Source organism: Pyxicephalus adspersus, chromosome 4, assembly GCF_032062135.1.
Source record: "Pyxicephalus adspersus chromosome 4, UCB_Pads_2.0, whole genome shotgun sequence".
Lineage (NCBI taxonomy): Eukaryota > Metazoa > Chordata > Amphibia > Anura > Pyxicephalidae > Pyxicephalus > Pyxicephalus adspersus.
In genome coordinates this window covers 125,068,956-125,095,250 of record NC_092861.1, presented here as the reverse complement: position 1 = coordinate 125,095,250, position 26,295 = coordinate 125,068,956, and the positions used below count along the sequence as shown (strand labels likewise).

Sequence of the window (26,295 nt, the reverse complement as noted above, 5' to 3'; positions counted from 1 at the left end):
GTTGCTGTTTATTTCATGGTATGAGACTGAATGAAAAGCATAAAATAGAAACACATTTTATCATACACAGGAGTTGTGTCAATCAGATCACTTTGTACCTGAAGAGTATTAGCTCATGTGATGTTGTATGACAAAGCAAAGGTGAAACCTTTTTGTGTACTATTTATTGTGTAACTTCCCTAAGTGGTTCTGTGTTGGAACCTTCCGAGCCAGAAAACATTAATCTCCACAGATATACTTGGCAGCAATAAAAGCGTCATTCTACGGCATGGGGTGTGGTGGACAATCAAAACTTGGCTCTTAGTTTAGTATATAGAGGGGAAAGGTTAAAACTTGTCAGCATATAATGCTGAATCCCCTTAGGAAGATTCACATTTACTTGATACTGAACACATGTAACGCTGTAACAAATAGTGAGGGAAAGTACCAAACTTCATCACTGGATCTAAAAGCACTAAAGGGGAAAATTATCGAATGGGATTCCTGTTACTGTGACTGCCAGTATTATAGCTCAATGATATGCCGGGCAGTCATGAAGTTTTAAATTTTGATAACAAAACTGCTCTCCCCTCATTTCTTCTGGGTACTCCCATATCGCACAAAAATAATGGTAGGGTAATTGGCTTCCCCCAAAGAACTCAACTTAGACTTTGTAAAGGACATTAGACTATGGAAGGGGCATTAGTATCATAACTAAGTCAACCCTAAAAACAAAAAATATATATGGGTCCTCTTTACCAGTGTTCAAAAAACAGTCCCCTTAGATTGGTTTTCAGTTGAGGGTTATCTGATCGATTGGTAGTCAACTGGCGACGTACCCACATACAATGGTGATTAATAATAGGAATGTCATCCATACACTAGGGGTCAGTAAGAAGAATACACTAATGATCAGCGAGAATGCCAAATTTATGCTGGTACTCCATAAGAAAAATAGCACCTTTACACTGGTGGTCAGTAAGAAGAATGCCATCCTTACACTACCTACCGGTTATTGAGAAGAATGCCACCTTTACGCTGGTGGTCAGCAGGAATAATGCTGCCCTTCCACTGGTGGTCATTAGGAAGTATGCCACCTTTACACATGTTTTGAAGAATGCCACCAATAAATTGGTGCTCAGTAAGAAGAATACCACCCTTACATTGGTGCTCAGTAAGAAGAATGCCACCCTTACATTGGTGCTCAGTAAGAAGAATGCCACCGGGGGGCACCTTGGTTGGGAGATGTGCCGCTCCGGGGGGCACCTTGGTTGGGAGATGTGCCGCTCCGGGGGGCACCTTGGTTGGGAGATGTGCACATAAAAGACTCATGAATCCCAGGAGGACATTGCCATGCACAGGGGCCAGTAGGGCTTTCCTACAAAGCCAAGACCTGTCCCTGCTACCCACAACTTCTGTCTTCCCTCACTTGAGTTGCCGAGTTGGCTAAAGAAATATTAGCAGTTATCAGTCCTGTAAAAACCAAATAAAATGTTTTTCCTGAAGTTGGACGTTAAATGTTGATAAAAGGAAAGACATGGATTCACATCAGGTTCTGGTCCTTGGTCAGGTAGCATCTAAAGACTGATGTCATAGACACAAATACTGCTGTTTTGGATTTATTAGTAAGTGTGTGTTTAATGCAAGCGGTGTAAGTACTTGAATTTGACTTGGTCTTGCTGTCCCTTTACAGCAGAACTCAGACTGAAAGCTGTGAAACCCCAAGGTGTGTTACTATGCTGCAGAGTTTAAAAAAAGAATGCCATTCACAACACATAGCAAAATGACAGATGGAATCATTAGTGTGCTGCTTCTCCTTTCACTAGCCAATCATAGGCTGGGGGAGAGACAAGACCTGTATGTGTTGCCTAATGTCTGCACAGACAGATCAGGTCTCCTGCCCTACTAAATAGGGCTGTGCTGTCTGGCATAGCTGTGTATATCTCAGGGCTGGATAGCGAGATCCTTTGGCAGTTACCACAATTTCCCGTATTTCTGTGCAGTTAGTTGCTTTCCTTTACAATAGTTTTCATGTGTGGCTTTGCTTTTGGAATGGTCTCCATTGAATTTTCTGGCCTGGTCATAAGAGTCACAGCCTTTTTGTGTGCCAAACCACCATTGTAACAAAGGTGTTGGTATATGCCCATTTGTGTGTGTGTAGTATGCCAATGTATATTGTGTGACCGTTTCCACTACTTGCAGGTTATCATTTTTTTGAGAGTCTGTCATTGTCACTTCTTTATATTCCATGTATTCTGCCTGTGCAGTTAGTTTGCAGAGGTTTTGGGGAATTAACAGTGGAAGGTGTTTAAAGCCCCTATGTCCATTCCATCACAGGGCACTGCCACTTTCCTTCTTTTCTTCTTCTTCCTCCTATATAGCATTCTTGATTGGCTATGCTGGAATGATGTAGATCCTACGTAGGCACGCGGGAGTTTGTTCATTCTCGGCATGTGCAAGGGAAGCTGGGATTGCCGGATTCTCTGGCAACTAACACTGAACTGTGCATGAGCAATTCAGCAAAAATTAGTGATCAGGCAGGTGAGAACAATATCAACGCAATGCAATACCCATTTGCCTGATCATAGATATTGAAACTCCACAATGTAAATCCTACAAGTGGTCACTGATCCAGATCACATCTCCAGACACAAATCCTTCATGGGTTTGACCCCGCAAATCTAAACAGGTTTAACCCTGTGATGCACAGATGTAGATACATGAATATGTTTTTGTGATACAGGATGTAATAGCTCAGTGTTGCTGATTGATAGGAAATGTGTTTTTTTTTTATATTATTAATATTATATAGCACCAACATAATATACAGCGCTGTACATCAAATAGGGGTTGCAAGTGACAGACAGATACAGACCAGTGCTCAGCCCAGAAATTTTTTCAAGCCGGGTGGGAAGAAATTTTTAGGTGGGTGGCAGCCCCTGTATTGTGAACAAACTCTTTGGTAACCACCCAAAAACAGCCGGGTGGGTGCTGAATAGTGCCAGGTGGTGCGCCCAGCTAAAAGTGCCTGGGGAGAACCCTGCAGACAGTGACACAGGAGGAGCGTTCATAGTGTTTGGATCTATTGTTGTGAAGATTATCACTTATACTCCTTTCCCATTCTTACATGCCTAGGATCTGTTTGGTTGCCATATTTAATCCAAAATCTCTCTTATTTTTTTTTTTACCTTTACCGAGACCATTGTTAGAGTCTTGCTGCGTAGACTTTGATCTAAGCTGATGTGGTTTGTGATTCCCATGCATTGAGTCATGTTATACAAAGATAAATCAGAACTGAAAAAAAAGTGTTCCAGAAGTGGGACAATATTTTCTCTTTTATGCTTTTGACCTGTGGATTCTGAGGAAGACCAAAATACTTTCATTTTGACACATTACAATTCATAATAGAATAGATGTTTCTGCTAAAACTACGTCGCACACAGATTGTAAAGTGCAAGCGCAAATAAAACAAAAGTGTTCGTAAAATATATTCTTATGTCCATATATTGTACCACTGCACACCCTTATATATGTTATGTATTTCTGGACACATTATTATCTGCTTACTCCATGCCTTATGAACAGAATGCCGTGTATTTGTATTTTTTTACATCCTGATTCTAGAATTCTGCTCTGAATAAGGCTGTGTGCAGACTTGAGACTTTTGTCACTCTAAATGACAGTTCAATGACCCCCTAATTTCCTTATTATTTAGCAATTCACCATTCAGCATTCCTAAACCACTGATGGACCTCTGCTGTGTTTTATGAGGAGGATGCTTCATCTGCAGTTGTTTTATGTCTGTGTATAAGAGATTGGGGCCACATTTTTTGTGATTATAAACCTACAGCAAACATTGAATAGAAGAAGTGTGAAGCTTCTATGATCACTAAATAATCAACTCTTTCTAAACTAGAGTTTCTCAAACTTTTAAACATTAATGAATCCCTTGAAATAACTTTCAGGTCTTCAGGGAACCCCTTCTATAATTACTCTAACCATAGCTCATAGTATATTCATTTGGTCAGTAGGAAGAATGTTGCTTACATTGCTGGCCATTAGGAATTATATCAACCTTGCAGATAGCCAAAAAGACTATTAGTATCAGTTAAACTGACCTGAGGAGGACAAATTGCTCATTACTCAAGGAACCCCCAGCAACCTCTGGAGGAACCCTAGTTGAGAAAATCTAAACCAATGCAGGGAACAAATGCTGCACTTTTTATCAGCACATCTTGAAATGTTTACCTTCCTTTAAAAAAGATGCAGCTTCTCTACAATTCACTATCCAACCCTTATGCAAGCAGTATGTAGCAAAACTTGGATCAGGAGGGCAGCCCTGGAATATTGAACAATACCTCAGCAAGTTCCCATGATTCTATATACAACAGTTTCTTTTACTATCAGTCAGCTTGTAATAGTGTTTCTTCATGGGGAAAATGTTATATTGTAACAATTTGTCCTACTACAAGCTATCTTGTGATGAGTCTTAATAATGCCTATCTAGCTAAACCAGTTCTATATAATTCCCTCCCGCTCACACCTCATCTACCCAGCCATCACTACATCCGCCGAAATGTTTTATAGTTTAAGAAAACTGTTTATTCATCAGGAAGGTATCAGATGTACACGTGTCTCCTGCACACACTATGTGCACAAAGTCATTATGAGAAGTGTGGTTGTCAGTTCTACGTGGCTGCCTCTGATGTCACTACTTTCTTGTAAGATAGCTGCCAGCATTATGAAGGGTGCTTTGTTACAAACGCAGATTTCTGTACAAATGGCTGTACTAACCATAAAGCCCTATTTAGCCTGTACCAAGGGTAATGGAAAGCAACAAAGTCACATTTACAGTTTGTAGTAAAAGAAACATATATTAAAAAAATCTCCACTATGGTTGCTGAGTTGTCTTTTTAAAAAAAAAAAAAAACCTTCCTGTTCCAGAGAAATTGGGGTTCAGGTGCCTCCAGCAATGTGTAACGGTAGATTTTTTTGATGGGCAGAGTTCTTTATGTTCTGTGCTTTGGCTTCCTGGGTTTTGGACTGTCGCAATATTTTACTATGCATGTTCTTGCTCTGCTGTGACAGCGCCTGTACACATGGTAATTTTCAAAAACATATACAATGTTTTAAAGGACAACCGTACCTTTGTACACCTTTCTGATAAGTTCCTGCATCTCCTGAGTGTTGGCCTTTGGTTGTAATATAAACCGTTACCCCGATGTAGCTCTCGTCATTGTGCTTGACAACACTAGGACTTTAGAGCAGAACTAAACCATTCAAACCAAACATTGGGATCTTGTTATTACAAGAAGGACCTTTCTGCAATAAATAAACTTACCTACCTAATTTCTATTTTTTAATTTAAATTCACGTGTCTACGATCTGTCCCAGGTGCCACCATCGTCTTCTGTTCTTCTACAGAGGATCTATCTTGATTAGCCAGGCCCGGTTGACTTTTTTAATGATACCTTACACATGCCAGAATCCTACGCATGCATAGCTCAGTGTACTTTGTTTTCAACACTGCATTCATTGTTTTTTTTTTTTTTTTTAACTTCTGTCTGGAGTTCACCTTTAAACTGTGTTCTCTATCTTCATTGTGTCACTAATAAAGAACAGGCATATGAATGCCCTGGGACTTCACTGTCTGCATGCTTGCCCCTGGTTAATAATTACCTACCTTAGCAATCTTGGAACAGTCATGGAGATAAGGGTTGGATTTATATTGCATGTGTTATGTTTAGGGTGCCCTGATATGAGATCAACACACTGATATGTGGCATATAAATGCATTGTGTTGCTGCATATGTGTTTTTTTTTATTATTTTTTTTTTTTTTATTTTGCACAGTGAAAAATGTTATTTTTTTTTTTTTGCATCTCTTTGCACTGCATTTAACTCCACTATGGTCCATTTTCATACACCCAGCATTGCAATGGTTCCTTGGCATGAGCAAAACCTGTTTTACACAGTGGATTTCAGCTTATCTTTGTGTTGTTCTGTGTAAAGGAAACAAAAATTTATCCTGCTGGGTCTTCTATCTTTATGTCTGTGTGTCCTTAGAATAGAAAGTATGCTTTGTGACCTTGTAGTCAAAAATGTTTTGGTGTTTATTTTTCTGATACTGAACTGACCTTAAGAGTTTGTTGCTTTCCGTTATCTAAGTCTACATGTATGAAGTGTGAAAAGCAGGAAATGTTACATAAAAACAATTAGCATGTGAAACCACGTATGCTGACTCAGAACATCTTATTTTCTAAACCAGCCTGGTGCGAAGCATAATAAAAAGGGGTATCTTAACATACATTGATGACCTCATTGTTCCATAAGAACATCTTTGTTTTTTGTGTATGAAAACTTCTTTATCTTGTAACCTAAAATCATGATCAGTGTGTATGACTTTTATCAAAAATGTTTGTATTTTTCACTTAGTGGATGTTAGTTCCACTTCAAAGTTACACACAATACATTTCATATAACATATAATTATTTAAAAAACATACAATATGATGAAGAACTTGTAAAAGCAGAATTTGGTATGGTTGAGTTGAATTGAGTCATTTTGAAGTTGAAAACTCTGTGTCCAGGAAGAATGACATGGAGAATTTACCAGCTACAGGAAGATAATAGTGACCACTAAATAGTATCAAGAAAAGGCACATGTTACACGGCAGGCAAATATTAAAGCTTTTGTGAATATGAATGAGAAATAGGCGGATAATCTAGTGATTGGGAGATTCTCCAGTAACAAATATCTTAGTGATAGGCAGGCACCACAATGACACGCAGATTGTCCAGTAATCGGCATCCTAAAGAAAACAGATACTGTAGCCTGAAAAGCGACACTTACTGGGCACATTGTTGGGTGGCATCTAGCGCGGAGCATTCCTCTCTTTGCCATCTCTCCACCTTGAATTATTACCCCCCATCCTGTTTGCTTTCCTCCCTGCTAGCTACAAAAAAGTGAAGGGTTTTGTACTGAACAGCAGCTTGGCCTCTTGCTTTACTACCCTATCCCCTCAGTGGAGTGATAAAAGTTGATCTGCTGTATTGTTCAGTGTTCTTGCCATCCCCTTCTAGTGGGGCGTACCACCCGGCACTTAACAGTAACCACCAGGCTGTTTTAGGGTGAGTGAGTTGGGTCACAATGCAGGGGCTGGCACCCACCTACAGTTTCATCCCATCCAGCTTAAAAAAAAAAATTCTGTGTTCGTTACTGTTGTCCATACCCCCAGTGCTACGCCAACAGGTGCCTACGTATCTCCAGAGACCTGCAGGCCACAGGTTGAGAAATACTGGCGTTCAATATTAATTATATTAGAAAGCAGAGGAGACACCCCCTAAACATCCTAAAAACAGCAAGGTAGTTTAAAGTTCACTTGCTAATTGCAGGCCCACAAAGCACTTATTTTAGCCCATAGAGAATGAGAGTATGTCCTGCTAATCGTATATTTTTTCCCAACCAACACTTTTCCCTTTTCCTTGCAATTTTTTTTGCTGTGTACACCGCCATCAGTGTATACACAATATAGTTTATAGTTCTGACCAGCTCCTGGCATCTGTACGATGCAGAAAATATAGCTGTGTCCAGCACAATGTAACTCCAACACGAAGATAATAAACTGTTCAAAGTGGCGGAGAAGATGCTTGTGGTGGCCGGTGACAGCGATTGTAAAGCTTTCACCCAGAAGAGGGCTAACCCAGAGTTTGGTATGCTCTAATGTGCATTATGGTAGTAGCTGCAGACCCTCTGCACAATTACAACTTTGCTTTTAGTATACACTGTGTTCTGGCAAACACTCAATAACAAGTATCCAAGGATATCAAGGACAAAAAAATACAATTTTGTGATGGCATTACATGCTGATTTAAGCCTGTCATTCCTTACATGCTGTTTGATCATAATGCCTGGAAAAAGAAGCACATTAGACCTGCCATATAAATTATTCAGGGCCTGGTATACACTTACATGCTGCCTTGTGATGACTTAATCGCTCATTGTTATGTTGCAGTTCAAAAGCTTTCTTTCCATGTTCAAAAGAAAAAAAAAAAAGGTTGTGATACATTCACACCCTAACTAGTTTTGATATGTTCAGCACTGCTGAAATTTGACATATATTATGCATGTGTGTGTATGTATATGTATATATATATATATATATATATAATTATTTATTTTTTGGGGGTGAAATTATAAGTATAGAGACTGTATGTAAACTCCCCTGCTATGCAATGAATAAATGTAATCTGCACTGGATAAAGAGATTTTGTTGTTGTTTACAGCTTCTCTAGATGTATGCAATGGCATCTAGCAACAGCTCTTCAGTAGCAATTCACTCGAATAGTGGCAAAGCTATGTACAGAAAGGGCGCGAATCCCACCCAACAAATAGGACTGGTGCGATCGCTCCCTGATGTGTGCCCCAAAGAACCTACAGGTGAGTGTTTAGAACTAGAAATGACATAGCATCATGTTCTAGAATATATCCTCCAAAATAGGATGTTTTAGGTATAGTACTACAGGGTAGGAGTTTTTACCTAAGTTTGTGTATAGATAATTCCTAGCAGTATTCTCCCCAGAAATATTTTAAGCTGGTTGTGAAGAAGGTGTAGTCAGGTGGCTTCCTTTGTGTGGTGACTTAACTTTTCAGTAACCACCCAAAAACAGCCGAGTGGTTATGTAGAAGTGCCGGGTTGTGCGCCCAGCTAAAAGGTGCTGTGGAGAACACTGCTTAGTGTTAAATAGTTTGATATGATACTAAGCATTATGTAAAGTGTAGGTCTGGGCATATCAAGGGAAAAATATATTCTGTACATCTCTGCAATACATCCACATTCCCTAATGTAGTGTTCAAAGTACCAAAGAATATATGTTGATGTTGCCAGATATCCACTGAACACTTAACTTTAAATAGTGAGTTGAATATGTTGCCTCTGATGCACTGAAATCCCAGGCAGCTTTAACAGCCCTTCCTCCCTTTACCTGTCGTGTACTATTGAACGCTTATTGTTAGTTGTGGCTATGAGGGGAGAGGAAGGAGTTCTGTAGAGTTCAGAGCAATGTTTGGCATTTTAGTGCAACTCTGGCCATATTGCCAGATTACTTCAGGAAGTTATGAGCTCCCTGAACTTTCAGGGTTAATAGGTGATTTCTGTATTTGAAGAAAGAGACATGGGGGAAATGTGCATGTATTGTAGAACTGTACTAAACATATTAAACATCTTATTTGTTTTTTTTTTTGTTTTCTCATAATTTAAACTAAACAGTCAGTCCACCCAAAACTATTGTAGCCAGCCCTTCTCAACCTTTTTTTTTCATGGTGGAACCCCTTAAAAAAAACTTTTAGGTCTTAGAGAAATATTATATCCTCAGCTCACACTACAATAGTGTGATGGTCAGTGGGTAGAATGTCACCCTTTCAGTTCATTTGTGTCACTTAAACTGACCTGTTAGGCACAAATTCCTCATTGCTCAAAGAACCCCTAGCAATGGAACACTGGTTGTAGCAGCCTGGTGTGTCTATCTTGGATTCTACTAAAGCAGCACTTCCTTTTATTATTTATTTTGCTTGGCAATGTTCCCATCTACTCTTTTCAGGTTCTAGCACCATCTGACATATTCTTCCTTATATATCAGTTTTGGGTGAACTTTGATCCTAATAACTTGTCTGATGTATTAATCTGTTTTCAGTAGAAAAAACAGAACCTTGCTCATAGTTAAATATGTGAGGACTGCTGAGGATACACTTCCATCAGTAAACCTAGGTGATCCAAAAAACCTGAAAAGGATCTAGTCCAGGATTAAAAACATTTGTTAACAAATAGCTAATGACTTGAAGAATTCAATTTTAGGTTTGCTGGATCACCCAGCTTCACTGATGAAAGTATACCCCCTTCATCCTTGGAGAGCTTTAATAAATCAGGCCCATTGACTGCTATTAAATGCGGAGGAGAAATGACCTCCTACAAGTTTTAATTTTCTGAATTCTTTATGTGTGTATAAAAGATACTTCCAATGCATTACAATTCCATAAATAGTCTTTGTTTCCTCATAGAACAGCTTCTTTTGTGCATTGAGTAATATTATTTGGTCAGCTTAGACACAGTAGTTGCTTGCTGAATTATTTAGGCATGACAGTGAAAAAGCAAGTCAGGGTGAACACACCGGTATAGATTCTACTATGATTATTCACACATGAGGTTTCTGGTTGACAGATTTTTATATTCCAAGTGGGAAATTCGAATCATCTGACTTATTTGCCTATTTCTTTTCATCATCCCTTTTTGCAATGAACTGTGAAGTTCCCCTTTATGCCTCACAGTGCTGCGGTGAGCTGGAATTTGCTGAATTGGCACTACTGAAAGTGTGCAATTAGCAGTTTTTGTTTTATAGCGGAACTCAACCAGAACCTCAAATGCTTTTATCAGTACTTAAGAAGAAAACATGAACACTACATGTCTTTTTGAAATATAAAAGAGAGAATGGGCTTTTTATTTTAGCATGAAGCCTTGTAGCCCTCTAGATATTGGGAAGTGAAAAGTCATTTTTGCTCCAGGTCTGCAATATTAATTGCAAGGATGTTCATAAACTGTATGGCTGACACTATACTGCTTAAATCAAAGCCTGCTTAAATGGTTCAGAATGTGTATTTAGCAGGAAAGGTAAAGGAATTTCTGGTGACATTAAATTATAAAATAAAATATGTTAATTATTTGCGTAGATCTTCTTGGTATATAATGACAGCCAACTTGGATGTCATCCTTCTTATTTTTAGGTTGCTGCTGACAACACCAACACATATAATATGTACACATATAGTAAAATATGTCCTAACTGACCTACCTTACTTGCATTTTCTTTTCTTTCCTCCTGTATGTGTTAGTTTAGGTAGCAGCTGTTTTTTGGACTTCTCATCATGTTGTTTCTCCTTTGTGCAGGAGACTCCAAAAGTTTGTGTGATGAGCCATCTGTGGTTGCGGATCAGCACAAATGGACTATTTATCATTCCAAAGTGAACCTGCCAGCAGCATTAAATGACCCTCGACTTGCAAAACGGGAGTCTGACTTCTTCACCAAGACATGGGGACAAGACTTTGTGGAAACAGAAGTCTTGCCTGCTCCCTACCTGCGACCCATCACTAAAGATAGCTTTTCATCTTATGTTCAGCAGACCAGCCTAGTAAGATAACATTTCTTCTGTGGTATCAGTAGTAATTGGGAATGATCTAGGGACAATAAATATTCCTTTTGGAATTTGTCAGCCTCTATATTTTCTGCATCCCAGTGCACACTGGTTGGTGATTTACTTCTCTACCTAAAAACAGTCATTTCAAAGTCTCCTATAGGTTCACATCTTCCTAAATTAGGCTGGGTACACATGTGGACTAATTGTTGTTGGAAGGTATCTTTCACAATCCTTTCCGACAACAAAAGACTGCACGATGCATGAGCAAAGCTGTACATATAATCAAGCGAGAATCATCTGAAGTTTGTACGTAGCCTTAGCCTGGATCTGGAGAAGGCCACAAGCACATCACATTCAAAAATGATTAAACCCACATTTCTAATGGGTAAAATTCAATTGTTCTTAGATTCTGTTTTCCTCCTAACTTTAGGTATAACATGATTATGCAGTCTCCAAATACTAGTATTGAAAACTCAATAACGAACCTGTGATACTATTAGTACCCACTAGTTCTATATATGAAGGGTGGTCTGCTTACACTTGATTGCCATGAGGATGGGAAGTAAGAGGGCAGTTTGACTGAGAGAAATGTTTAAAGTACAACTAAAAAACACAAAACTAAAAGTACAAGTCTCAAAAGTCTCTGCCAGTCCAGAAAGCAGTGGGCAGGATAAGGTGAGGCTGGGGCCCCACTGACAGGCTAAAGGCTTTTGTATTAGCACTGACATTATGTTGTTTTGAATTTAGGAATAGCTCAACATTGTAGCTACACAATAGGAAGCTGTACTTGTGGTGCTTTGCAATGCCACTTGCAAGTCCATTTCACTTATATAGGACTAAGTCCTGCATCCTGGAATATTAACCTTTTGGAAACTTGATAGAGAGTATAAACTTTTCCCTTTCTTGCCAAACTTTAAGAACAATTCTACAGTTACTGGCAAGAAGAACAGAGGGGAAAAAACTAAGGGTGTATGCAACCCATATCCACATTAGGGGGACGTACCTAAAGTGGAACTAAACCACAAATAAAAAGAAAATTCCTTGATCAGCGGTTTCCCGGCATCCTCCTTTGGCCCAGCATCTTCTTTGGCCTCCTTCCTTCAACTTAGAACGTCACCAGATCTCACCCTGCTCAGGCATGAGATTGGGTGACGTAGATGGTGGGAAAAAAAAGGAAATTTTTGCTTTACATAAATGGGTAGATAACCCTTTTATATAAAGTAAAATTTTTGAATTGAGGTCCGCTTTAAACATACAAAACCTCTCCAGTGCTTTTTATCTTTTATTACACTTTTTCATTTTTACCAGGTTGCACTTAAGTAAAAAATTATGTTCATTTACTAACTAAATATTCTTTGTTCTAATCCATTAGAGAGAAAAAAGTCATGAAAAATTGAAGATGATATGTCCTCCAAAAGATGATTACAATAGAACTGCATTTTCCCATTCGCTTGGTATGTATTAAGTGTCGTAGATAAAGCCGGAAATTGTTCCTTTATTTTACACTAGATTTACATGACTGTTTCAGACTGTTCTTAAGGTTTTTGCTGAATCACAAAATTGGAGTTCAGTTTCTATTCTGCAAATGAGGTGGTTGAATTTAAATAATGCAGGAAGTAGGTAATCTGAGTCCGGGACTGCAGTGTGCTGGATGTCCTTCTGCGCTCCGCATAGATGCTGTCACCTGCTGACCTCTCTCTGTTGTGTGCAGTACAGGAATATGTGTAGCTTCTGACCTGCTACTTTATAAAATGCCAGCTACATTAGTTCATTTTTAACTTTCATTTAAAATAAAAAAGGTTGACATGATAATTCAGAAATGATATAGTAGTAGTCATAGTGCATACAGAAAGTATATAGATGAGTACAGGTACATTATAGAAAGAGCATGTACATGGCACGTTTTCATAATCAATGCAATATGTGGGTATTATATAAAAAATTACTATTACTATTGGGAGAAAATTGTTAGTAGTAATTACATTTCTCATTTATACTGAATGGATCCTAAAGAGAAAAATGCTAACAATAAAAGATTGTGGTAGTTTTTGAGTCCATTATATCATTGTCATGTGTTATATTTGTTTTATTTTCTTTCAGTTAGTAAATCGAGAGCAGATCTGGAACAAGTACCTAAGGTAACAACATTTTCTTTACCTTTTATTTAGGAAATTATTGGTAACATTGTATGACCTATAATGCCCTTTAAGCTTGATAAATAAGTTTATGTTTGTGTGTGAAGAACCAATCTCTGCTCACTCCATGTTGATAGCTGCTCAACTAAGATAAAGTGAGAAAGTGCTAAACAAAAAACTAAAAAAGGTGCTTGGACTTCCCGATCTGTCTCCAAGGATGCACAAATCTTTGTGAGACTTACAAGGGCAATTCTGAGTTCCCCCCTAAACACAAAAAGAAGGCTTTCACACATCCGTTTGATTTAAGGTTGAATGATACAGATTTTTTTTTTTTTTTACATTTAATCAGAGATTTAGCTCTGTATTAGTAATTCGGAACCCCTGTTCTATGTGTTAATGTACATACTCTTTTAACATCATTTAAAGCGGAACTTTAAATCACTTTAAAAAAAATCACTTACTTTTACTTCTGCAGATCCGTCCAGATCTTTACTGGATTGGGTCAGGTGACGTCAGTTAATCCATCTTCGTCCTGGCGCAGACATTATATATTGTTTTTATCAGTTACTAGTATTTATTGTTTACCTTTAAATCATTTGTAAATTAAAAAACAAAGATTTAATATATTGTACCTTAGCAGTCCTTGAATGATGAGGTTAGATTAGTAGTTTTTGTATTTTTTCCTTTATTACCTGATGAGCCATAGTTTTCACCCCGGCTGGATTCCATATATTTCTGCTCTTATCGTTTACATTACACAGGGAATGGGGAGATTAGTAGTTTGCAGAAAAAATGATAAGACTGTCAGTGCATCTCACAGGAAGTAGCAAGGAAATGTAATTTCCTTCAAAAATAGCAGGTATTTTCTGGTTTTAGTGAATTTTTTTTTAACATGATAAATGAAATTAATTCAACAACTATCTATGTAAAGACTGGTAAGCTGCAATATTTTACATTTTTATTCCAGGGTTTGTTGTTCTTTAAAGTAATATATTACTGTGTAGAGAAATATATTACTATAAATTGTGTTTAAATAATGAGTTGCAAAAAGTTGCACATTAAAAGTGTACTCAATGTTACTTTGCAGAGGTTCTCTGTAACCAGAACTAGTTCCAATTTCATTTCAGATTTTTTTGAAGCCAGACTTTGCCTTGGACGACTCCTTAACATTTAATGCGGTTTTGCCCTGGTCCCATTTCAGTGGTGCAGGTGGAATAAGAGATTCAGCGTCTTCTAAATTGCTTCAAGAAAAGGTATAAAAAGAGACATTCTTTGTATTCATTTACTTACACTAGATGTGACATTTGCACACTATGAAGTTATAATCAAGAACTTGAAGACTCAGTTTGTGCTCAGGCAGACTGGCTCTGCTGGCAATGCATATAAAGCACTGTTCTGTAATGCTTTATTTCTTCTAATTGGAGAATTGGAGTTCAGTTTTAATGTTGAATGCCCTTTTTCCCACCAGTGTGCTTTCAGTGAAGCTGATGAATAACCGAATGTAGTAGAATGTTTTAGAATGTCTGAACTGCATTTTTTTTGTTTTAATGCAAATTTATAACTGTACTATTTACACGTTATGCTGGTACCGTCCAAATCTGTTGACACTATTTTATATTTTATAATGTTATTGCTACTTCACAGTAAATTCAGTTGAGTACCTCCCAAACCAAACATTCACATATACATATATAATTGTAAATACCATATAGTAAATAGTTGTAATAAAGTCCATTTATGTGCTTTTCCTCTGCAGCTGAGCCACTACTTGGATATTGTCGAGGTGAACATTGCACATCAAATCTCTCTACGCTCAGAAGCCTTTTTCCATGCTATGACCTCTCAGCACGAGCTGCAGGACTACCTCAGGAAGACCTCCCAGGCTGTTAATATGCTGCGTGACAAAATTTCTCAAATAGACAGAGTAATGTGTGAGGGATCTCTGCAAATCCTGAGACAGGCTCTGACCAGAAACAATTGCATTAATCTATATAAAGTACTAAAATTAATGGCTACAGTACACCAAACTCAGCCCACTGTACAGCTGCTGCTATCAACCTCAGATTATGTTGGGGCACTGGACTTAATAGCAACTACACAAGAAGTCTTACAGCAGGAGCTTCAGGGAATTCACAGCTTTCGGTATGTGCTTTGGCTGATTCTCATTAGGGGTATGATTGACTACTCAAAAATAGTGCTCACTAAGTAGAAAATGTCGTAGATTAGCATTCCCCACACACCATCTTTTATGGCCCAACATTTACAGTGATAGGGTCCTGCACCTGATTTCTTTGTATGGATATGGATAAAACAAAAGTTTACAAAAAAGTAGAGAAAATACCATCTTGGTGCTTTAGAAGTAACTCCCAATTCTCCATACAAGAATATTGTAAATAATTTGGTTGTGATGAGTAGTAACTGTTCCTCGCTTCATTCTGTTTTACATTTTTAATAATTAAAATGAGTAATGGAGTGCCTGTGTGGCCACAAATTTAAAGTCTGTTTCTGGCGTATTGTGTGGCATGTGGAAGTTGTACAACTTACTGTATGTAGTCATGTGTTTTGGTATTTTGATTTTCCTTATTTTCTTTGGGATTTGGCAGCAAGTGCATTGATTGGTCATATGTTTCTGTTTTTGTTGCCATTAGATGTGCCCTTTCTGAAAGCCTGATTTATTTTAAATAATACAATTTTGTCTACGTCATGCTGATCCATCAGCTATGTTTTGTTTTAAAGAGTGGACATAACAGATTTAAAAAAAAAAAAAAAAACTATTCATGAAAAAAAATAAAAATAAAACCATCTTCCTAATATTAAACAAATCCCTTGACTCGTTGCAGCATGACTCCACGTGTATCCAGCACCAAGATGTTAGCAGCAGATCCTTTTGCAAGTTATTTTGCTCTATTATCTTTCTCTTGTGGCCAGCATTGGGTTTGTTAAGGTTTTGTGCTACAGTATCACAGTATCTCTCCTGTAGAAACAAAACACTGGGCCACTCTACCTCTGTGTGTCAGTGTGCCTTGGGCAATGATTGTTCTTCCTTGGACCACTTTTGGGTAATACCAATACCAAGCAATGCATTCTGTTAACACCACACAAGACTGACTATTTTGGAGATGATCTGACCCTTGCCGCCTAGCCATCACGTGGTCCTAGTCAGTCAGTCACCTAGCTATCACAATTTGACCCTTGGTAAAATCACTTGAACCCTAACTCATGCTTGCCTATGTATACACACATGTGGAAAGAGTGATCTTTTTAAGGTGTTCATCAAGACCTGTGCATGTTTCCCTCCTAAAACATAAAATTACAGATGTAGTTTACAATCTTTTATTATTGCTAGTGGGCGTTACAGGCTGGGTCCTAGTATCACCTAGAATCAAGTAGTGAACACTTAATTACGACGTGATGTTAAAGTGCCCTTCTTCTCTGCCTGCCAGCCGGAACTTCAGTTGCTGAAGTTGCTTCATTGAAGATTACATGACTGTTACTTCAAGGCAACTTCAGGCACTGAGTCTTCAGCATTGGAATTCAGCATAAAAGGCACTCCTGATAAGGCATTTTAGTTCCTTAAACAAATCCAGAGAGCATGTATCTGCACTAGAATGGTAATATACTTTCCTCTCCATCATCACCTGTCTCCCACCTCCTTATCCTATTCTACCAACACTGTAGACTCCTTAATAATGGACACCACCTTGTGCTTTGGTTACATCTCCTGACCTTACAGCCATGCTGTGTTCTGTAGTAAGGGTCAGAGAAATGAACCCTAGAGGGAGGACAAATGTGCACTTGTATTATCATTTTTCATCAGGAATGGTTATAGTGAAGTGATGTTGCCTGTGCTGTCTGATTCCTTTAGATTCCTTTCTCTTTTCTTGCTTTTGGGGATTTACATTTCAATATTTTACACTTTTTCTAGGCTGTAAGTTTTATTTTTGCTAATTTATCAATGCATTATTCTTGCTGAATCTTGAAACATTGTTTTATAGAAAAGCCAAATGGAAATAGATGTTCATGTACATTTCTGCCATAGATATAGGTTGTGTTTCAGAGTAGTTTTCTTACCGAATAAAAACTGTTTATTAATTTATTCAGTCACACTATAAAACCTCATTGATGATATATGATGTCTGCAAGGACAGCCATGGATTTCAGTTTAGTTGTGCTGGTTTGGACATTTGCTGTCTATTGATTTTTATTGTGAAGCAATGCATTAGTTTAATGTAACTTAAGTCCTCAGACTGAAACTTTTGGGACAGAAGAGTCTTTCGAGTCTAGGACACACCTTTATATAATTTTGACAGCAAGGTTAGAACAAAGGGATGACTAAAGCTCAGATTCTCCAATAAAGTTCAAACTAAATATCAGATGCCAGCCCTGGAGTAACTTTACAACATGTAGGGAATAGAAGCAAAAAAGGGGGCTTTCGGGCAAATAAAGATCACCACAGCCAGCCACACTCTTGAATAGCTACAATAACAAATTTGTACCCATCCATTTATGCCAGTTATAGTTTAAAACAACTACTATTGTTACCAATAAAAAAAAAAAAAAAGAACCCTGAAGAAGCCGCTAGGCGAAACGGCTCAGGTATAAGACGACCGTCCTAAATTCTACACAATTATTTGAGCTATGTGTTGTCTATCACAGTGGTCCCCTACTTTTTTGGACCAGGGGACCACTTTATTTACTAGCTACATATACCGCGCATGCGCGGGAGCCAGGTGTTACTCAAAGGGGAAGAAACTTTCGCTTTAGTGACATCGTGATGCCATAACCCGCCCACTCTCCCATCGCGGGCTCAGACCTGTGATAGCTAAGTGGCTGACAGGCTTCAGAGACACAACCTGTCCACTGCCCGAGTCTGCGATCCATAAGAGGGACATGGTCCGCAGGTCTGGCTGGTGTGTCCCCCTCGATGGGGTCCTTCTCCTGAACCCAATTGGGGGGTGCACCGGCCAGAGCCACAGACCATCAAAATTTTCCCACGGAAAACCGGTTGGCGACCGCTGGTCTAGCAATAGTATAAATGTACTATATACATTCTGTATGTAATATACTTTCTGTTTGTATTTGTTAATTTTCAGAGGTAAAAACCTATTTTTATTTGCTTCTATCCCCTATATATTATATGTTTGACAGCAAAGCAATTGCAGACCCCCAGAGTCTTTTATTTGTATTCTTTATATTTACAAGATTTAAGCAGCAAGAATTTATTGAACAGATTTAACAGAAAACTATCAGCAGTATACTTAAACTGGAGCTATGCTCGTTAGTATGTGGTGAACTTCTGTCATATTCAGCAGGCATGCACAGCATACTTGTCCATTATTGCACAGACTTAACCGATGACACAGTCTTCTAGGACTTGTCATCGCCGCATCCGAGGAAGCCAACATCTTAGCTACTGATTCGACTTGCTGGATGGCCACTGATGATTTTTCGGAGGAACCTGCACAGGAGTTCCATTGTTTCTGGTGGCTGGCTCAGTATGCGGCTCCACTGCACACAGAAATGAGCTCTACACTAAAGGGTTACAGCAAAAAGGGCTTTATTTTTTTTTTTTACTATTCCTAGTGACAAAAGAAAGCAATTAAGAAAAGTTTACTATTTTCATTAACTATATAAGTATGTATTGCAGGATAAAGCATCATAATTAGCAAATGTAATGGGCAAATACCATACAAACTGCTCATTAACTGAGTTCAGATGCTTCCATAAATTTCATTGCAAAATTTGTATTTAAGTTTCTTGTCTCTGGCAGAGAAGTTTAATGATTTTAGATTATTAGTTGAAACATTTTGGTTCGCTTTTGGAGTTTATAAAGTGTTATTGGATTTGTGTTCAATGAAAGCTTTGTTCTGAAACTTAACAGGCACCTCGGGTCACAACTCTGTGAACTGGAGAAGCTCATCGATAAAATGATTATTGCGGAATTTACATCATATGCTCAAAGTGACTTAAACAGACCTTTGGATGAAGGCAGCCAGGTGGTGGAGGAGGTCAGTGGATTTTTAACACACATTGTTTGTTCTTTCCTATTTTACTTTTATTTATAGATAACAAAATAATTTGGACTGTTGGCTTCTAGAAAGTATTTATGCTTTGGCAGCTTGTGTGGACATTTATAGTGGTATTTGGTCATATGAGTGTACTTGTTAACACTTTTCTTCTATCCTAATTGTATAGAAATGTATAGTCACTCACTCTCCTATACTGTTTGTTTAGAAATGATTAGTTCTCTTTAATTATATTCATTGTAAAGGTAAAACAACTTCTTTTTATCCCAGAGAGTTTTCCTTTTTGAAAAAGAGTCCCCCATCTATTGCTCATATTTCTTCTTTCCCTATGACTATCGTCACCAAGATGAATAAAAGGGGTGACCCTCCTCAGCATGTACACAGAAAGCATTGAAATCTTGGGAGAGGGTCTAACTCATCTCATGTTTTGCCTTTAAATGCAATCTGCACAACGGCACACAAAGCCTTTGCACCCAACATACATAATGCTTTAAAATATGACTGCATGGTCTGAAATTTTAAATAAACAAATTTTACATATTCCATATTCCATGTGCCTGGGTCCCAGACTATGTAAAATCTACTGACAATTTTGCAGCCATTACTGAATGTTCCTTGTAAGATTTACAATATATATATAGTGAGAGAGAGAGAGACAGCATGTGTACCATGTGCCATTTATATTTTTAAGAACCATTAAAAAAAATGTATTATGTTCAAACCAACCAATCAGGTTTTTGTTTTCTTGATTTACTTCCCAGGAGAGGCTGGTGTCATTGGTGTTTGGGATGTTAAAGCTACGGAAGCTGGATTTCTTTGAGATCTATGCTGATGAAATGATGTTAACTGCAAAAAACATTATAAAACAGGTACTGTGTATTGCTATTTTTTGTGGTCCTGGGAAACTGTGATTAAAAGAAAAAAAATAAAATTAAAGGATTTAGATAGACACTCTTACCCTGGCCATCCGGGACAAATTGATATTGTCCTGTAGGGCCACTTACAACACTTTCCTATTGAGCTGACCTTAATCACAGCCATCAGGGTAACAGATACACCACTCTATTGGTTGTGTAAAAGTACTCATGGCTAACATTCACCTGGGAAGAGGAAGTCACATGCTTCCCTTAAACCAAGTGCTAGGTAGTGTCACCAGCTGTGACTGAAGAAGTTACAGGGAAAAAGGCTGATGTTGGGAATAAGGGGTGTGGAGAGGGAGAGGTGAGGTTTGGCTACTGTTGTGTGCACACTAATTACTGTGTGCACACTAATTACTTTGCATGTGTGATCAAAAATATCTGCGTTGGCCAAGTTTGCTATCAACAAAGATGAGACCAAACCAATTTTAAAGAGGTTTGTGCCTCTATATACAAATATAAAGACTAATATTGCTGATATGGTTTTTAAGGTGTTTGCTTCAGGTTGTGCTTATCATCATTGATTCACTTAGTGAAACACAAACTTGAAAGAAGCGTGTTTCCCCCAAAACTCAGGACTTAGTAAGCAGTAACGCAAGCATAAGGAGTAACTCACATGGGTAGATTTTGATTTCAGATGCAACTTCTTATTTAAAATGATTGGATCCGAAATGAGCCTGGAGAAAATTCAGCATCTCCCTGTTGATAGAGCAAATGATCTCTCTGATTGAGAAAAACTGACTTTGGGTTCATTAATTACCTTTCAATGTACTAGGTCTAAAGATATCACCTATCTAAAGTAGACAGCAGAAGTTTTTGATGCACTTTTTGTTTTTAGAAACAGCTTTGCAATTGCAGTTCACATATTTTTTTTTGCTGAAAGGCTTCCCTTATGTTAAAGATGTTACTACGTCCCAATGGATTATACGTTATTATAGAAAACTTCTTTTGCATACTCAAAAGCTTTCAATAAAAACACATATGTGTGGGGTGCTTAAAAAAATCTAAATTTTTTATATTTTTAAAAACAAATATTTACTACCTAGAAAAAGATGTGTTCTTTAATTTTATAAGTGTGAGGTGAGAGCAACTACTGCTGCTTAGTGGTCTTATCTTCAGCAGAAATGTAACGTTAGCTATTTGTTTTCATTGATAATATAGTAACATTTACTATTCAGGGTTTGAAGTTATCTGTTAAATGCGGGCTCAACTTTTATTCCTTTCCTGATGCTTTTACTAATTAATTTTTTTTGTTTCTTTTTACCCCTTAGTGTGTGGTGAACACTGTTTCCCAGATCGATGAAATAGATGCTGAAGTTGTTACTAAGTAAGTGTTCCTTCTGCTGATGTAAAAATGAAGTATTTCATTTTCAGATTATTTATTTCTCTGTCAAGTAACAAAATGTTATCATTCATCATACCTTTTCAGCCTTAAAGCCTCAGCAAGCATTGGTTGCCTAGATGTCTCCCGCAGGATAAACATATTTTAGGCATTTCCCAGTCTGCACTGTAAAAATAAATCTGTTTTGGGTGATCATACTTGTTATATCCAGGCTCCTTTACCAACATGACTGGCCACAACAGTGTGCATATAGGGACCTGGTAAAGCAAATTCAATTCATCTGCTTTACTAACAAACAGCATTTTAAATTGTTCTGGTAGAGACAAAGCGCTGTGTTAAAACCGTGCTCAGCTGTGTCCAAAAGTATACAAACTTGTAGCCCGTGTTTGTTTACATAGGAAAGGTTGGGCTTCAGGCATTGTTACAAGATAACTGGGCTGCTGTAAATCCACTTGATCGCTACTTGATCGTAGTGATTTGCAATGATTATTTTGCATAAAACCTTTCTCTTTTCATTACTTGTCCTATTTTAGACCTTGTAATATAACCATTGGTTCTTTGTGCTTCTTTATGCCATGCAGGCAAACATTAAAGGCAAGTACTCCTCCCAAAAGCCCCCAATCTTGGTGCAATGAGTGGGCTCACTTTGTCTGTGTGATAATGCTTTATTAGAGAGATGTCTGTCTGGAGGAGTGGGAGATTCTATGCAGACTGTATTTGCCTAGATAATGACTACCCCGGGTAGCTCACACATATGATGCTGAGCCTCAATAACAAAAATAATTCAAATCCAATAAATAGAGGAGGCAGGCCAGGGACAGTAAGGCTGAAGAGCAATGGGCTAGATTAAGCTGAAGTCCTACAGCCAGAATATGAACCGGGTTGTATCTGACATGCTGCAACTTTTGATTCACACTTTTAAGAATTTTACTTTTTTAAGTAAAATGAGAGTAAGTCATTTTAGTGCGGGAAAAGTAGCTTATACAGCTGTTCAATGCTGAATGTAAGTCTGGAGTTAAACTTTAATAAACATTTCATACTACATCAGTTGTTCATATCTGCTCTGGGTATAGCTGTAGCAGACTTCTGAGAACATAAATATCTGTGTTTGGTATTGGCATATTCAGCACCCCCTGGGCAGCATTGGATTGGTTGTCACCACACATATAGGAGTTTGTGCACCATGAATGCTAATAGTAATAAATGTTCCTTTTTAATAACCAGGCTTCTTTTGCTTGACTGTTGTGGTATACAATGTCTCCTTGGGAGCTTGTTATATGCATCGTAATATTCATGCTCATTCAGTACAGTGCTACTGTTGAATTAAAAAAAAATGTTAAAGATATCTTTAAGCTCTGCAAACATTTTGTTCTTGAACCCTCTGGCTGTCAGTGCACAGTGTACTCTCCAACACATAAGTGTATATTATTATTTGTAGATTTATTCTGGCAGTGCATCCTGGGGAATAAGCTGCTTTGCAGTAGTTGAATTTCTTGCCGCATATACTTTTGTGGTTTGCTGGTAATAGCTTGAAATCAAAATTAAATGGCTAAAAGCTCTGGACCAACTGAGGTTTTGTATTTATGTCCTGAACACTCATATTATTGAGAGTATCAAGAGAACTGTAAAACCAGTGTACCACAGGTTATGTAGTAAGTGACATTTCAATGTTTTGGCACATTGTGTAGAGAGGAAATCTCGTGTAGATAGATTACAGAGCCAATCCAATCCATTTTATATATATACTCCATACATAACTATGGGTGTTCACTTTTAGTTAGACTAAATAATTACCATGGCATCTTTTAGTACATGTTCCAAACACAGACAAAAACATTACCTTTAAAATTAGTATAATTCTTATGTTAAATTCCTTGTGTTCCTTATACATAACTATGAAATAGTGGAATGCATCTGGCACTTTTTTTTTGTTAAATTAGCATTGTTACCGCCCTTAAAGCTGAGCTTAACACTACATTGGTGTGGTTGAGTTTTTACCTTATTATACAGGTATGCACACACCTACTTTCCTCTTAGATCCCTGTATCAATGACAGGTTCAGCACCTCTGCATCTCTCGAAGCCACCATTTTCCTTGTTGTCTCTTCCAGGTTCACTGCAATCCTCTTTGGCCATTCGGCACCCTTTTGTGCAAGATTTACATTGTTTCAGACATTTAGGTTTGTTTCTAGCACTGCCTAGAATAGAGCTAGACGTTACACTGCATGATGCATATGCTATGCAGTGTAAGCAAAGAACAAAAGACACGACTACAGAAAAAATTGTAGAGGCAACAATATTGGTGTATTTATTGTTTATACAGCACATTTAATTACAGCATAAAAAAACGAAAATAGTATAAAAAATTTACTTTAGCTATGTTGTGAGCAGCTCATGCTTTAAAGCATAATATTTCTACAGTGTATCATTGTCTCAATGCTTTGTCGTTTATAGCATTCTTGTAATAAAAGGAAACTGTGTAAATTGCTAATATAATAATGACAGTAGAATTTCATATAACGTTTGTACAATTTCTTTGCAGACTGGCTGACCAGATGCGAATGATGAATTTTTCCCAGTGGTTTGATTTGCTGCAGAATATTTTTTCAAAGTTTACAATTTTTCTTCAAAGAGTCAAGGTGAGGTATATATTCATTTGCCAGGAATTTCTATTAACAGGTGTATAGCAGCATTGGAGGCTGGCATGTAATTTTTAGAGATGTCATCCTCTGCCTATTCAGTGCCTTATAATGTCCAACATACTAAGCATGGAATACTCACTGATTCACAATGGCCATAAGGCCCTTTTCCCCCCGCATCACAGTGCTCAGGCCTGAACGATCACCTGCTCTCCCATTTGTTAGAGCAGCTGAACAAGGGTTGCAACAAAGTTGGTAGGTAATAAGGGAGTATAGACGGGTGAGTATAATTTCCTATGGGAAGATTGTTTGGCTAATAAGATGTCTCTGTTTAACTTTGACATACATGATCAAATGTCTTTCTGAGTACAGTTGCAAGTGAGAGTTTTCCAAAAGCATTCCTTAAAAATGTCCTAATGAAATGCCTGATAAATCTTCTGATTTGTTTTTGTTTTTTTATACTTATGTATATGTAACTCACTTCAAAGAAATTTGAACGAGAGTTTTATGTTTTTTATCTCAATTCTTCATATTATTTTACTTTCAAGTTTGAAAACATTAGCAGAGGTGCTTTGATTTTTATGTTTAAGTTTCAATACATCTATATATATATATATATATATTTTTTTTACATTTACTGTTATATTCATTTATATGCAAGTATTTGAGGTTCCAATGAAAATAGCTTGTATTAGGAATTGAACAAACAAATACCATTCCATATCTGGGAAACCCACACAGCTTATAGGGATGGAAATGAGCGAGCACACCTGTATATCAACATCATTGGCATGATGCATTAGGCAGCAAATACATGTTCACCAACAATGCATAATGATCCCAAAACCAATAACTTGTTAAAAATGATATTTTAATGTTTTCTGTGTATAAACGTTTTGCACAATGTGTAACAATGTTTTAAACCAAGTTTCTTTCCACCACAGGCCACTTTAAGCGTTATTCGCTGTGTTGTCCTTATGGTTTTAGACAAGAATCAGCGGATCAGGGAAATGGAGGTAACAGCAACTCAGAAAGTCCTGAGCAGAGAAAACAATATGGACACTGATCTGGCTTACTTGACTCACGAAGGCTTGTTTATAAGTGATGCATTCAGTGAAGGTGAGCTCGCCCATGCTGCTACCAACACTAACTTTCAAAGGAATGCATCACCCAGCATTAGCGACCCTTCTGGCAGCGATTCTGTGTCTGATCCTGAATGCACTACTGACTCCTCTTCCAGCAAAGATCACACACTGCCTTCAGTTACCCCGGGGGGAGTAGAAATAATGTGAGTAAAACTAGAATTTGTAGAAATTACTATGTAAAACCAGTCCTGATGTTAATGCCACTAAGCAATATAGTAAGGTGTGAATATTAATTGTGCTTTTGTGTAAGGGCAGACCCAGCTAACACTGCCTGATGTGACGGACTGCTTTGTGACCCTTTCTTGTTACTGAACCTCTGACCTGACAACAAAGACTGATGAGCTTCTAATTAAAAGGCCTTTTAATAATGATCTATAGGTAATGTTACCTATTTCTGCTGTAAAAAAACAAAACCTGTGAATATGAATTATGTAATTCATTATGAAATTTATATGTTGTCACTTTTAAAATGCTCTCTGATTTCAGTACTCTCATTAGGGTACGGCTGTTGCTTATAAAACTTGTGGGTTTATAGTGCCACCTGCAGGAGGAAATTACTATGGTTTCACCTTTTCTGAGTCCTTGACCTGAAACAAATTTGCATGGTATTAGTCAAAACCATTTATGCTTGGTGTACCACTGACTAGAAGTACTCCAGAATCTGTGATCAGTCCTTATTTGATGCTGTTTTTGTAACCTTGCAACATGGTCTGAATGAAATCTGAAACATCATCTCCAGTGGACAAACATAATAAATGTCTAAGAGGTAAAACATATCCGTATCTATAGACTGCAGGAACCTAAAGCTAAACTCTGTGATCAAGGCCCTTTTCAGCCAGTCTTTCCCTCCACAAGCAAAGTTTATTATTTATATATATTTTTAAATATAATGAAATTTGCATAAATGACCTAATATGTCATTCCTT

The 26,295-nt window shown here is 37.7% G+C and overlaps 1 protein-coding gene across 2 annotated transcripts in view; it reads left to right on the top strand.

The window, feature by feature from the left end:
• The first annotated feature begins 8,264 nt into the window (after window positions 1-8,264).
• Window positions 8,265-26,295, top strand: part of VPS54 (VPS54 subunit of GARP complex) — a 42,930-nt gene continuing 24,899 nt past the window's right edge. For both annotated transcript variants that reach the window (XR_011920474.1, XM_072409552.1), the window contains exons 1-11: window positions 8,265-8,418; window positions 10,919-11,160; window positions 12,539-12,620; window positions 13,267-13,304; window positions 14,429-14,554; window positions 15,058-15,443; window positions 19,183-19,309; window positions 20,089-20,196; window positions 21,516-21,571; window positions 24,128-24,224; window positions 25,169-25,512. Coding sequence is in view for 1 of the 2 variants with exons in the window: in XM_072409552.1 (XP_072265653.1) it covers window positions 8,274-8,418; window positions 10,919-11,160; window positions 12,539-12,620; window positions 13,267-13,304; window positions 14,429-14,554; window positions 15,058-15,443; window positions 19,183-19,309; window positions 20,089-20,196; window positions 21,516-21,571; window positions 24,128-24,224; window positions 25,169-25,512 (1,751 nt within the window). In the remaining variant the exon portion in view is untranslated. The remainder of the gene's footprint in view (window positions 8,419-10,918; window positions 11,161-12,538; window positions 12,621-13,266; window positions 13,305-14,428; window positions 14,555-15,057; window positions 15,444-19,182; window positions 19,310-20,088; window positions 20,197-21,515; window positions 21,572-24,127; window positions 24,225-25,168; window positions 25,513-26,295) is intronic.